Source organism: Electrona antarctica (genome assembly GCF_951216825.1).
Source record: "Electrona antarctica genome assembly, chromosome: 14".
Lineage (NCBI taxonomy): Eukaryota > Metazoa > Chordata > Actinopteri > Myctophiformes > Myctophidae > Electrona > Electrona antarctica.
The window spans coordinates 34,257,026-34,272,695 of NC_136795.1; the positions used below are offsets into that span (position 1 = coordinate 34,257,026).

Genomic DNA, 15,670 nt, shown 5'->3' on the forward strand with positions numbered 1-15,670 from the left:
CCTATAATTGGTCCTAACTAATGTTCATGATAAAATACCACCATTTTTTCCTACTCAGTCTGTGTCTCATAGGAAGGCTGTGGGCAGTTAAGAAACCCGTCCACCAGTGACATCATCGATGGTGGATGAGGCTAAATAGAAACGGCAGGCTTTCTTTTCCTGAAAAGTTGCAATGCAAAAGTTGAAGCCATCGTTCTCACGATAATAAAAATCTAAATATATTTTAAAACAAATCTTGTTTAAAAAAAAATCTGCCTAATGATGATGTCACTGGTGGACGGGTGTCCGAACTGCCCAAAGCACTCCTATGAGACACAGACTGAGTAGGAAAAAATGGTGGTGTTTTATCATGAACATTAGTGAGGACCAATTATAAGAAGAGATGTTGAAAAGTGGTGAAGTGGTCCTTTTTAACCACATGAAACCTAGCATCACTATTCCGAGCATGTCTTAACTCATAATAGGCAAACATTCGGCAAAAATAGGTGAACATTCTGCAAAAGTTGTCGATCTACAAGCTCCCATTGCATGCAGAGATTTGGTGTAGAGGGAAAAAGGGAGGAAACCAAGTATAGATCTCTGGGGTCCCCAATCAAAGACACAAACATGAAAACAACACTACTATTACTACTAGTATATGACTGTACTACTGTATAGTCATTGTGCAAACCTAATTTCCTTTTATAATACGAGGCAAAAGGCCAAATTAGCCATGGGGCCAGTGGCAGGGACGTGCACACATAGACATCATTTTACCCGTCTGTAAAACAACTGCCCTTTCCAGACCACGAATGCAGCATTTACTCTGGTGGATGAAATGCACATGCCCCTCCTTTCCGTTCCATGCCATACCCAAAGTCTGCATTCAAGATAATTGCATTTTCCAAAGTCTCCTGAAGTTGAACTCAGCATTTTGTGTTGAACAAATTTGTTTCGTACACCGCATCTCCACTAGCTAAAGAGTGCTGGGTTGCGCCCCAAAATCCTGTTGCGTCCAAAAGTGCCCTCTTACGAGATTTCAGCCCCTGCCCATCCAACACACATTCCGTTCAATCATTGGCCGTTGATTTTGTTTAAGGACATCAAGGTAAATGTGTATTATGGTAATTTGGTAAATGGACTGCATGCATTTATATAGCTTTACAATGTACTTCACATTCACCCATTCACACACCGAGTCCTGATTGCATGCTCATAATTGCACCCTAATAACCTCTTGGTACCATTACCACTATACTTTGAAATTGGTTCATAAAGCAGAATAATAGGCTTTGCTTAAGTAACTATGACATTTTCTTCTCTCCTTTGAAATTGCAAACATTATGCACACACTTTGTGCTTGCTATGATTATGATTATATTGGAATTGGAAATTGGAAATTGCAAAGCACTAAGTGTAGGGCTTTCAAATATTATTAATGGATAGTATTATATACTAGGCATGATGATCTGAATAAACTTCATGAGAGCTGTAAACGTGCAAAGGGAATGTGGTCCAGATTCTATACCCAAGATGATCTTCTATACTGGTAGGTTGACTGAGGCTGGCTCGGGGTGTGAAACTCCTCCCCATAACCCTATGGGGAGGAGAGCTGGAACTGCTCCATTGTGAAAAACACATAAATAAATTCCAGCAAATGTGATTTACAGTAGATAAATTCACAAGGATTTGACTTTCATCTCCCGCTCAAGTGGAGCAATATCACCCTGAGATAGTAGTTTCATAAAAGACAAAGTAGATAAACTGAAAGTGGGATTTCACTGAAATATATATAAAAATAAGCCAAATCTATCTACTGTATATCTTTATACCTACTGGACTGGAAGAAATATTATCCCATTTCCCATCCATCCATTTCCAGCCATCTATCCACCCACCACATTAAACATTTAACTCTTTTTTTCCAGGTACGTATATACGTACGTCGACGCTAGGTGGCGTCATATCCCAAGTCCGTATATATATGTACCCCAACGTAGACTCCGTCTACATAATAGTTGATGCATACGGAAGCCTTTAACATTGGTCCGGTTCCCATAGCAACGCCCCACCGTTCCAACTATGGGATTGCAAATAAATTCACAGTGCAAAGCAGTGGAAGGGAATATTTTCAAACCGCCACAACTCAGATTCTAGGATCGCTGTCCTTGGTGGATTTTCTGCCATCCACATTTCGGATTTAATTTGTGCCTTTGTACCGCGACGCTGGCGCCATGTAAACGCTTCTGACGAGAGGTAAGGAGTGTGTGCTTGTTCCAATGCTGCGGTGGTGTGTGTAACAAGAGTGTGTGGGGGGCGGGGGGGCGTGTATGCTGGCCCCTGGAGCTGGGGTTTATGCTAACAGCTAGCGGTAGAGATAGAGTTAACCATAGATATATATAAAGTCTAGATGGCTTAAGGCGGAGTTTCTGACGCCATTCACCCGGCGGCCATCTTACTTCGGGGCTACAGTACAGTATGTTCAATGGCAGCTCAAACAAAAACATAACTCGCTCAAATCTTGACGGATTTACAAACGGGTTGGCTTATCTGCTTAATTTTGTTTTTTTATATGAACGTCGTATAAAAGCATATAAGTATGCGGACGTCTCTGACGTTTATAACAAACCAAACCGTTTGAAAATCGGTTGAAAATTTAGCAAGTTGTGGTTATTTAAAAGTACATGCCCCATAGACACAATGTTATGCTGCCCCGAGGTAAGATGGCCGCCACGTAGCAACGTCGCTCTCCATTGGCCAGAGCGCGGGTGAGCCATCTAGCTTTCTTATATATATCTATGGAGTTAACAATAGACCTCATTCATCGGTTTCAGTCATTCTTTATTAAGGAGAGAAATTCATAGTTCTGTTCATTCCTTGATGTATTTAAATTGGACTAATATTAATACTTATTAATACTTAATACTTGTTTAGTTTATCTACCTGCTTTGACATTTAAAAAATGATTAGTAATTAGTGGACAATAATATGAATAATTGCTTTGAAAATACTATGTTGTAAAAAAAGTAATTAGTGGACACACAGCTGTGTTTTCAAATGCTGATTGCATTTACAATGCAGGCTTTCATAACAATAGCACGCAAACAAATGCAAACTAATCAGATATGATAGATAGCATAATCATAATCATACACGTGTTGTAATGTTGTTAGGGTTAGGCTGACGAGCTGAAGAAATCATGACATTTCTGACATTCGTTTAATAGTAGAATAGAAATCGTAGAATAGAAACGTATTCTATTGCTAGTTTGATCACTTGAAATACATGTTAAAATAACTAATGACCGAAAATAGCCAATCCACAAGCTCACAACACGTTGTGCTGAGACGTGTTGTGAGCTTGTAGATCTGCTATTTTCTGTGCACAGATGCATGCTTTCTATGGAACCCAAATGACGTGGCGACTGAGAACTTTAATCCATGCATACATTGAGCTCTCTTAATGCCCAAACAACATACTGTAGCCATTGCCAGTGTTCCTATTGTGGTGTTGGAGAAAAGGCTTGTGCGAATGTTTCACTTCTGTGTTGAGACTGCATTGTGAAGTGAATACATATGAATTACAGACAACCCCACACTGGGAGTGTCTGCAATGTAGACACGTCTGTCCATGTCCAGAATAGATGCAGAGGAGCGTATAAAAAACAATAATATAAGGTTGTCACATGTGGAAAAAAACAACAGATCTACAAGCTGTCAAAACACATTGCGATATGACACATTGTCACCTTGTGGCCTATCTGTTCTTTTTGAGTATGCGCCCTTGTGGCCCGGGCTGTGGCTCAGCGGTCCAGGCACCTTGGCTGGTAATCCAGTCTGGCAGTATGCCACGGGTTCGACTCCCGATCCCGACAGCCTTCACTGCATGTCACCCCCCCCCCCATCTCTCTCCCCATTTCCTGCCTACCTTCTATCCCTTCATAAAAAATCACACCCGTGTGAACTGAGTGGTGCAACAACCCCGCCCCTTTTGGTACTCGTGCTCATAGTGACATAGTCACAGTTAGTTAGGTGAACACATAGGTGAACACGGACATTGCTGTTCCTTGGAGTGTTTGCACGACTCAAAAATATAAAATAAAGGCGAAAGCCAAAAAAAAAAAAAAAAAGAGTATGCGCCCTTGTGCATAATTCTGTGGAAGGTCAGGTGCACATCTGTGCTCTGTGGCTCAGGAGAACCATGGGGGAGAAGACACGCATACTTTGAATTCTTGGAACGCTTGTCATTATTTTCAATTTGTGTCAGTCAAAGATAGAAAGAATATTGTCCACTGTAAACACTGTGAATTGAACATCTAAAAGTATTGTTCCAGCAGTGCTCATTGTTTACATATTCACACGTTGTTTTCTACTCAAAAATCCTCCAAACGAATGTCTGTGCATGGACAAAAGGTCCACGGTGAGAGAGACATTGAGGGATTATGGTTGTTTACGAAAGAAGATTGGATCATCTGACTAGTTTGGCATACATAGGATGCAGGAGGGTATAGGACTTGAGCCTGCCCAAGCTTGAAATTATCCTAGTTTGTCATACTGTACATAGAATGCAAGGAGGGTAGGGCCGTGGCCTGCTCAAGCTTGAAATGATCTCTGCTGTAGTTTAACACCGGATGACAGTTAAAAATATATCTTTTAATCCTTGTTCAGGGATGTAATCCTGACTCAGCATTCACACTTAAAAGAAGATCTATATTTGAGTGTTCATCTGGTACATGCATCTTTGTACAGTTGGAGGCCATCGATATTGTCCTTTTCTTTTTGCTGAGGTTTGCGTGATCTGCGCAAAAGGACAGTTAACCCATTTTGGGCGGGAACCCCTTTTGGTGTTTTAAACATTGTTATAATTTAGCTATTGAAAAATAGCAGATCTACAAGCTCATAGCGCGCCACCGAGTGGCGCGCTACGAGCTTGTAGGTCTGCTATTTTTGAAAAATCGTGAAAATATTTATTTCAGAAAACTGGAGGATTTAGAAGGATTTTTTTAAAATTTTGAGGTCAGGCCTAAATGGGTCAAATGATAAGGGACAATATCGGTGGCACCCAACTGTAGACACAGTATGTGTGGCGGCTTACCTAAAGCAGGCTCGGCACAGTCTTTGTACTGCTCAGGGGTGCAGAATGCTGCATCGCCTGTAGTGGGAATAGTTTGGTTATAGAATAGACGGTTAAAGGAGAGAGGAGAATGAAGCTAATTGTTGGCATTTGTGTTAAACATGCAGTAGCTCTGAATGACTTCGAAGACCCGTGCTTACCAGGCATGTGCACCATCCTACAGTTGCAGTTCTCCACAATGTAGCGCGTCTCGCAGTCAATCCTACAGGCGGTCACACTGTAGACCTCGAAGAACCCAGACTCCAGAGCCTTGGACTCACACTCTCCCCATGGGGGAGGCAAGTAGGTCAGCTGCAGAAGAGAGAAGGAGAGTGCAAAAATGAACCCCTAGGCCTCGGATGCATGCACAAGTCTCACATACTGAATATAGCCTACATCCATACGCAAAGACAGAGAGAATAAAAAAGCACACCCGTGTGAAGTGAGGGGCGCTCTTATCATCGTACATCATCCACAAAAAAAATTAATATACTTTCTCATGAATTCATTTGTCAACATGCCCTAGTTCTTTCACGTCACTGAAATTGATTGATTGAAATTAACAGTTTGCAGAATTACAGTACATTTTTAAACTCAATACAAAGACTGTTAACTGTGAGTGGACGACCCAATAAAGCATTACACTTGTTTACAAGAGGGTCCACCTTGTTCAATTCATCAAAACATTTAGAGACGTACAAATAGACACTTCTATATAGCCAAAGAACAGAACAGGAATTCATCATAAAAAGGGAAAAGAAACATAATACAGTGAGGGGAAAAAGGGGTGGGTGGTGAGGGGGGGATTTCGATTTTACGGGGGCCAGTTTTGAATTGCAGCCGTCCGTAGGTGCCCTTTGAGAGCGGTTTTGAAGGAGTCAAGGGATTCGAATGTCAATGACTGTTGGTAGGGCGTTCCACATTTTGGTGGCATAGGAGCGAAAATAATTTAGTCCCTTGTTTGTGCCGAATCTGGGTTGTACATGGTTCGTTGTACTCCCTCTGGTGTTAGATAAGGCATTACACAATGCCCAACACTGTACCACTTCTCGGTCATGTTATACCGACGCAAATAATATTAACGAGAATTAAATACATAGCCGATTTGCTCAGACACGTATGACGTACATATGACGAGCCAGCTTAGGTGGTTCGGGCATCTGGTTAGGATACCTCTCGGGCGTCTCCCTATAGGGAGGTCCTCGAGGCAGACCAAGGCGCAGTTGGAGGAAACACATCGACTCACTGGCCTTGGCACGTCTCGGGATCTCCCAGGAGGAAGTCACTAATGTTGCTCTGGAGAGGGAAGTCTGGAGCACTCTGGTGGAGCTGTTGCCCCCGCAACCCGACTACGGATAAGCGGTTGAAGATGGATGGATGGATGGATTGTCATTGGCAAATGTGACACGAGAGACAAAAAAGCTTTATATAGGAGGGCCTAGCTCCCCTCAAAAATGAACATCAACTATTACTATGCTATATGACTTCTGGATTTCATGTCATTTCTGTCCCTGTCTGATTCCCAGCCAGCTCAGAAACGGGAGCCTCACAAAACAGAACAGAATGCGTGGGGGGGAGGGCACTTCCTCAAATGCATAGATACTGGCAGCAGAAATCCACAACAACAGGCTTCGGGAGCACAATGCTCCAAATGTCTCCCTCTCTCCGCTCCGTAGCTCTGAAGGCAGGGACAGCAGATGAGGAGGAGCGGGGGACACCGGGAGGAGCAGTGTGAGGGCCCATCTGCTCCATGATGCAAGCAGCCTGCTCTAGCTGCGAGCTGGGCATCTATCACCCACCACCCTCTGTTCTTCTGTCTGTCTCCACTGCCAAAACACTGTTTTTTGTGTGTGTGTGTTTTTTTTTATCAAACTCAAACACAACATCCTGCCAGGTGAAATCTGGGCCCAGCATGCTTGTTAGTTGTGACAGGACCTGAAGCGATGCCCCCTTCCTACTGGGTGACATTGCATGTTTAGCTCCAGGGGAGTGTTTGCGAGCTTAACGCCGTAAATCTCCAGACATAATCACTTCTGACACAATGACAAAGACATGAACCCAAACACACAATACAATGCAAATGTTTCATTAACCTCAAAGCCCCTGGCCATGTCTGAGTGCCACTATGTTGTCTCTTGAGATAATGAAACGTGTCCACACTAACTCCAGCAGCAGCAGGTGTGCATATACAGGCTGCCTCCGGGCACTATCAATTTCATTAGGAACATCTATGAAACTTGACGAGCCCATAACCTTTCAGCCCATCTTCACACCTTACATAATTAGCACATATGGCCGGATTACAGGCCTGTCTTGACAGAACCAGGATCCCATTATCCCCCTGTAAATTAGATGATCAAATATGCGGGATGTCAGCTATTACAGTGCTGAGATCAGCTGACACGTTTATTGGTGTGTTTAATATAAGCCAAGGCCTCTGTCCCTCTCGGGGTATTATTCATCTCTGTCTGATTCACTGCTATACTGGGCCAAAGCTATTATTAGTTATATAGCCTGATCAGCAAGGGACAAAGTTGGTTTTGAAATAAAATGGGAACACTGGACCATGAATTGTGGATGGAAAATGGGAAATCAAACTGGTGTGCAGCATCAGAGCACATTTTGCAGTCCCAGCAGATGCCCTCGACTACAGTTTTCTTTTTTTATTGCATGACTGCACAAAGCTGAAATATCATTACAGTGACCCTAGGCTCAACACAAAAGGCAGGAAGGGCCCGATGTAATACAATGAAGACCTTTTCATTTATCTGAGAGAAAGGTTTTCAGTAGCAACAGAACAATGGGCCTCTTGCGCCAACGGTTCTTAAGAAGTTCTTAACCGTTTGACCGCTACCATTATTCAATCCCTCCGCCGCGTCCTGCCAGGGTTTTATCGCGCGTAACACAACACACGTATCTTTCGATACGATCGTATTAAAACATGCATTAAAGAATACATCGCTGTTAAAACGGCTTTTCCGGGTGTGGCACGGCACGCTATTCTACGTGTCTATGTTCCTGGCAGGCCTCGTGTTAAGAGGAAATTTGTTCTTAGACCCACTTAGGACGTTTTTAAGAAGGTTTTGGGATCCCTCAATGTTTTCTTAGCTGTGATTTGTTCGTAGGTAAGAACAGAATCTACGCACACTGTGGAGCACTCTGGGTGCCTTTTTGTTCTTAAGTGCAATCTGAAAACATAAAGGAAAAACAGCGCCCTCTGCAAGATGCTCAAAGTGTGGTCTGGGGACCTCAAGGGGTCCTTGAGGAAGTTCCAGGCAGTCCACAGCAAAATATGGAACATTTTACCACTTTAATTTAATCCCATTGTATACTTTGAAAATAGCCAATCTACAAGCTCACAAACGCGTCCCATTACTGCACATTTTGAGCTTGTAGATTGACTATTTTCGAAATATTTTGATAAATCTTCAAAACATTTCCCTAGCAGAAAATATTTACATATGGGGGTCTGCAGAATGCATGTCAATTTGGGGGTCCTTGACATGAAAATGTTTGAGAACCACTGGTTTAGAGTTTACAACCCAAACAAACGCACCATTCCCACCACATAACCCCCACCCCACCCACCATCAATTCCAATCCAACCCAAACAGACCAGTTGAGTTGAAGGCAAGCACCATACCAACCCCATAACCCCCACCCCATCATCGCCCCCCCAGAGGAAAAGTTAGGAACTTATTGGCGCATGAGGACCAATGTGCTCCTCAAAACTGAAGGACACTTTATATAACTGGAGCACCAAAGTTTTGTGTGTGTCTGTGTGTGTGTGTGTGTGTGTGTGCGTGCGTGCGTCCGTCCGTGCGTGCGTGCGTGCGTGCGTGCGTGCGTGCGTGCGTGTGTGTGTACGTGTGTCATTAAGCCCCTCAGTGTTTTGGGCACTTTGAAATCTGTGCCCAGCATTCATTTGATGAAGTGGCTTTAATCTACGTCCTATGATAAGAGCCAGAGTGAATTCATTGAAGCTTTGTTTCATCTTCCTATAAAAGGAAGACCTGTCTGTCTGTCTGTCTGTCTGTCTGTCTGTCTGTCTGTCTGTCTGTCTGTCTGTCTGTCTGTCTGTCTGTCTGTCATAGCAACTGAGTCTATGAAAACAGACTTTTGTGTCTGAAATCAAGCCTCGCCCTCGTTTTTGCGACATGAACAACTGCAGTAAGACCTTGGAAACCATAGTCGCATGACGAAAAAAGTCAATAAAAACGTTTCCCCCGCTTGCCTTGCCTTGCTGACGCACACGCAACTTGCAAGCAACTGTCACTGTGTGTTGTTAGTTGTATATACAATTATTAAAGTGTTTATTCATTTAATATACAACAAGATTAGTGAACGAAAACCTGAACCTGTGATTCTGTGAAGCATTAATTAAATAACATTGCTCACTTCATTGGAATGAGTTTGGACACGCACAGCCTGTGACAAATGCTGTTTTGCAAATAGCTGCATCTCCTCCTCCGCTCCTGTTCTGTCTGTCTCTGTCACTGTCGTGACCTGCATGCACGTTTATGACATTACTGTATATTAGACTGCCTCCCTGCGCAGCCTAAACCTTATGTGGTACTGGTGGTAGGCTATAGTGGTGGTGGGCTCAGGCTGGCTGGGTTAGCCTACCTATAGATGCGGATGCGGTCCCCACTTGCGCTGGCTCGGTAGTCACATTTATTGGCATTTGAGCGCGTCTGGTTTATCCTTAATTAAAAGGACGAGACATAACGCGATAAAGACATGGCTGTAAATTGCAGTAGCCTACCCGTTTTGACTATAGCTGCAGCACTGCAAATGCCTTCCATGTCATGGAAGTTAACTCTTCCAGGAGGGGGGGGGGGGGGGGGGGGGGGGGGGTCGGGGGGCTACCGGTATGCGCTCATCTCATGCAAAACACTGTTTAAATGGCTTAAGCATCTAACTTGCAACATTGATTTTAATTGCGCGATTTTAATTGCTTGCACACTTGGAAATATCCTACCAATTTCATATGACATGCCATTACAAAATATATTTTTTTCACGTGTATTATTAGTTTTATACATTTTAGGAGTGAAAACATATGTTTAGATGCCTGTGACAGCATGTCAGCAGTTCAGACAATGCTGCTCCGCTTGTGTACGACAGAAAAACTGCTGAGGACAAAGCCTACGACAGCTCCCGACCAGACGTGATTTTTGTCCTGGCACACGTTCAATTTCAAGGTTTTGCAGAAATGGTAAATGCCGAAAATTGCGGTAATTCCGGCGTGCACCCATATTTTGGCATACGCCGAGTTGATAAATGAGGGCCAAAGCGCTTTGTGAAACTATGACCACGGATTGCCAGATTAGTTTCCTAACTACACCACAATGACCCATGCAAGCCTCTCTCTCTCTCTCTCTCGACAAACTACTATGCGCATGCGTGTGAGAGAGAGAGAGAGAGAGAGAGAGAGAGAGAGAGAGAGAGAGAGAGAGAGAGAGAAAGACCAATTGGGGGTCCGCGGGCGGTGATGGTTTCTATTAAAGCGCATCACCCACACTACATAATTTGGTGTTCATATCTTCGCCACACACTTACTTCACTCCCCTCTCAGAAACATCTAGTACCGTCTACCATATCTTCATCATGACCTCTCTAATGCCCTCAAGGTTATTTCAAAACGTGCTAGGCTTGATGAGATAGGAGCGTGACGAGATAGGAGCGTGCCGAGATAGGAGCGTGCTGCTGCAAACTACAGCTTTGAGTTTATCAGCTGGAGGGAAACTTGTAGCATGTCTCGGCTGCATTCCGGTGCTGTGGAGTGTGGGGCGGCTTTTGCAGCAGTCAAGTAAGCCCTTGACTGCCACAGGCAGAGCTGATGAGATGAGTGAAGGCAGGAGGCCGTTGGGGCTCATTACCCTGTAGGCACGACCATCACTTGATAAATGGCCTCCAGAGAACTCGTCTCTGTTTCTCCTTGTTTCCTTCATGCCTACCAATGAGGTTCACATGCCTTTCTCTGGCTCAGAATGACATACTGTTGAATGAATGTATGATGCACTGAGGGGAGTTCTCAACACAACTGTTCCAAATGTCAATTTCTGAATTTGACATCCAACTGTTTATCTGACTTTTTCAGAGCTGCGTTTGTGGTGTTGTCATTGTAACGGCGAGCCGTTTATTATTGGGTTTTTTATGTTGTTATTTTCTGATTATGATTTGTTAAATATGTACTTTTTCGTATTCGTATTTCCATATATATATTTACGCTAGCCATTAGTTCGCTCCTTACAGCTATGGAGCTAAGTGTGTATATTAGGACTGTCAGCAGCGCTGGTAGCTGCTGTGTTTACTGACTCTGTTCTCTCAAGTCCAGATGAAGAATGTCCCTTCTCGCTCGCTGTCCAGATGAAAATGTCCCTTCTCGCTCACTATAACTGCTGTGCTTACTGACTCTGTTCACTCAAGTCCAGATTAAGAATGTCCCTTCTCGCTCACTATATCTGCTGTGTTTACTGACTCTGTTCTCTCAAGTCCAGATGAAGAATGTCCCTTCTCGCTCACTATATCTGCTGTGCTTACTGACTCTGTTCTCTCAAGTCCAGATGAAGAATGTCCCTTCTCGCTCACTATATCTGCTGTGCTTACTGACTCTGTTCTCTCAAGTCCAGATGAAGAATGTCCCTTCTCGCTCGCTATATCTCGCGAGAACCGGTGGAAACCTTGTGAGGTGTGGGCCCCTTCTCATTGGCCAGACCGGTCATGTGACGACTCGTGGCCAGAGTTGTCGCCTATAAAAGACGTCATTCAGCGTGTTGTTCTTTGAGATGACTTTTGTGATGATGACACCGCTAACTGCTGTTAGGTTTAGTTAGGTTAAGTTTACTGTTTTGTCTCTCCATTTCATTTTGAGGGAAACCACACCACTGCGGGTAGTGATTTATTTTCTCAAATCACTTAAAAACGCTACCAGATTAAAGTTAGGAATACATAATACTGAGGTAAATGTGATGTTAATTAATAGGGGAGGGTGATTTTTTTTTTCATTCACATTCACAGGAGGGTGATGGTATTTTATTTCAGGGCACATACATTTCCTCCAGGGGTATCCCTATTTAAATTTCGACCTGTCCCTTAATACTTCCTATACTATTATATAGGATCATTTGAGCATAAATACTTTTTATTACCACATGCATTCCATATATTCCATAGGGCTGGACCACACTTATGACATCATCAACTTGCAACAGGAACAGCCTGAGTGAATGTTTCTCTATTTATATATATATACCCGACTGGGGATTGAACCCCAGCCTCCCAGTCCCAGGGCGGACACTCAACCACAAGGCCACTGATCTGGTTTGTAACTCTGTAAACTTTTGATTGAAGAGTACAAGTAAAATCTTTTCAACGGAGTGAGGTTTCCTGTCACTTTATATGTTATGTGCCCCATTTAACCCTAGACATTTTGGGTCGTAACAGTCATGCAGGAGACATACATAAGGTGGGAGCTATAGCCTGGTCTAATAGAAGAGTTACGATATAGAGGGGGCGGAAACCGAGCGCTCGAGCGCTGTTCATGCAGCCTGAACTGAGACAAGCTGGAGTTGGAAATACATTGTTTTCAACGATGGCGGCGCAAATAAGAGCTATTTTAATCATGTGTGCAACATGACAACTGTTTTAAAGTATTGTACAGTAACAACTGAAGTCTCTTTAATGTTTATGTTGTACTATACAAAACAATCTAAAATAAAGGGATTTAAGATCATTAAAGCTGGGCTGTTGCCTGAGTCAGTTTGCGTAACTGGGTAAAACCCTCCCCCTCGCCAGATTTTCATTCTCAAATGTACATCATCATGACGTAACATGTCGATTTGCTCAGACACATATGACGTAAATTCTCCATTCAATGTCAATGGGAATTTAACCATAATACCGATTTGCTCAGACACATATCATAAATGTATCCATTCATTGTCAATGGCATTTAATGTTTGTGTTAGGACAAAATAGCCGATTTGCTCGTCTACATATGACGTAAATTCTCCATTGGAAAGAAAGAAAGAAAGAGATTTGGACCTATATGGCCCTATTTAGTTGATCTATGGCACAGGGCACAAAGGGGATGTATTACAGTCTCTGGATTAGTCATCGCTGTGTTTGGGCATAACATAAATTAGACCAATCGGAGCATCTTCTCCCATTCATTTTAAGAGAATGTGCGCTTGATCTAGGCGCATTGCTATTTAAATGATGGATTTGAGGAGACGCAAAGAATCTTCTGCTGAGGAAAATTTAAAGTGTGCGATCATTTAGCTGCTAAATGATCTGCTAAATTTTAGCAGTATTAATAACTTGAGGCAGATATCTGTGAAATTGTGACATAATCACTTGCTCATTCTCAGTTATGTTCTTTATTTTAGCCACCAGTTAAACTTAAAGTATGACAGAGACACTGTGTGCCTGTGTCCCATGCGTACTATAGCAGAGCTATATGGATATTAATGATTGATTGATTGATTGATTGATTATAGGCTATTAAAGGGACATTTCACTGCTGGAAGAAACTGCAGTCACTCAATGTTAATAGTATTTGTAGGAGATAACAGTAGCACAATTTGAAATTTGCACTCTATGGCCAGAAAAATAATGAAGTCTGTGTGTTTGACTGGTTTGCTGAATTCCTACAAGGACCATAATGCTTTGGTGCACTCTACCTCCTTGTGGAGAGAGAGGAGGCTGTGTGGAGGTGTGACTTGTAGTCCAGGAAGGAAGTGAGACTACATTTTCATGACAACTTTTGACACCTTTTGGACATAAAAAATCCCTAAACATCATTCAAATAAGATCTGGTTGCAAAAGGGGTGAAGTGGCCCTTTAACAAGTTTGAAAACGTAAAGTTTTCAAAAAAATAATCACACCTGTGTGAAGTGAGGGGCGCTCTTATCATCATGAGGTAAAATAGACACTATGTCTATATTTGCTCAGACACTATGACGTAAATCCCCATTGTCAATGGGAAATCCCATTGTCAATGGGAATTTAATGTTTGTGTAGAACAAAGTTTGTGAACATACACTAAAAGCTGGATACACAGGGCTTAAAGCCAAAAAGAAATCGCAAGACTGAGAAAATATTCTCATTAAATGACCCCTGTGAAATCCTCAGGACTGAAATCCGTCCCCAGGACTGAGAACTTTAAGCCCTGGATAAAGGAGGGGCTCAAAAAACAATGCTTAACACATTCTGGGCGGTGTTTTAAGCATGTTGGTGTTTTAAGCATTATGTTATACTTTAGCTATTGAAAAATAGCAGATCTACAAGCTCATAGCGCGGCAGCGAGTGCCACGCTATGAGCTTATAGGTCTGCTATTTTCGAAAAATCGTGAAAATGTGGCGCAAATCTTTGAATATATATTCTTTCAGAGTGAACGTTTTTAACTCATATCTGCTTCTGGGAGGTCCCTGAAACAACATATGTTTGAGAACCACATGGGGTTTTTCAGAAAACTGTCATGATTTAGAAGACATTTGTAGCAGGTCTATAGGGTTAAAGGATAATACAAAAAGCCCCTGAGGGCTTGTTTCCATGAGGCCGATTCATTATCATGGCATACAGTGCATACTGCATATATGATACAAATATTACAATATCAGCAGCAATACCAGGAGGAATAATCGCTCACTCCATGTGTCGGGAGCCCCACATTTGATGGATAACCTGTTACTGTGTTAGTGTGTTGAGTGTTGTACTGTCTAGTAAGGACATATCGGTGCCGTCACTGCACCGGCAGTTAAGAACACTTTGACTGTAAAATAGCAATGTGCCGTGGGCGCTGGGTGGGCGCTGGGTGTGAAAATGACAATTGAATTGGTTAGACAATACTAAGCAATGATAATTGTGCAGCCTATTAGCACCATCCTGCATCAGCTGGAAAATACAGTAGGCCCCCTAGAGTTAGATTGATGGTATCCAGGGCAGAGGATCATGCCCATGGGTATAGTGATTATAGAGACATTCAGCATATCAACATGGAGGCACCATCTCTGAGCCCCGTCCACACCCAATTACCCAGCAGACTACAGGCTGCATCTCTGAGCCCCGTCCATACCCAATTACCCAGCAGACTACAGGCTGCATCTCTGAGCCCCGTCCATACCCAGCAGACTACAGGCTGCATCTCTGAGCCCCGTCCATACCCAGCGGACTACAGGCTGCATCTCTGAGCCCCATCCATACCCAGCAGACTACAGGCTGCATCTCTGAGCCCCGTCCATACCCAGCAGACTACAGGCTGCATCTTTGAGCCCCGTCCATACCCAGCAGACTACAGGCTGCATCTCTGAGCCCCGTCCATACCCAGCGGACTACAGGCTGCATCTCTGAGCCCCGTCCATACCCAGCAGACTACAGGCTGCATCTTTGAGCCCCGTCCATACCCAGCGGACTACAGGCTGCATCTCTGAGCCCCGTCCATACCCAGTAGACTACAGGCTGCATCTCTGAGCCCCGTCCATACCCAGTAGACTACAGGCTGCATCTCTGAGCCCCGTCCATACCCAGCAGACTACAGGCTGCATCTTTGAGCCCCGTCCATACCCAGCAGAC

At 43.4% G+C, this 15,670-nt stretch overlaps 1 protein-coding gene across 5 annotated transcripts in view; it reads right to left on the reverse strand.

Moving 5' to 3' along the window:
• The window catches only part of asic2 (acid-sensing (proton-gated) ion channel 2), a gene marked incomplete at its 5' end in the record, with an annotated part of 468,688 nt that overhangs the window by 7,476 nt on the left and 445,542 nt on the right, over positions 1 to 15,670 (reverse strand). For all 5 annotated transcript variants that reach the window (XM_079521496.1, XM_079521495.1, XM_079521497.1 and 2 more), the window contains 2 exons: positions 5,074 to 5,130; positions 5,253 to 5,403. In XM_079521496.1, coding sequence (XP_079377622.1) covers positions 5,074 to 5,130; positions 5,253 to 5,403 — 208 coding nt within the window. The remainder of the gene's footprint in view (positions 1 to 5,073; positions 5,131 to 5,252; positions 5,404 to 15,670) is intronic.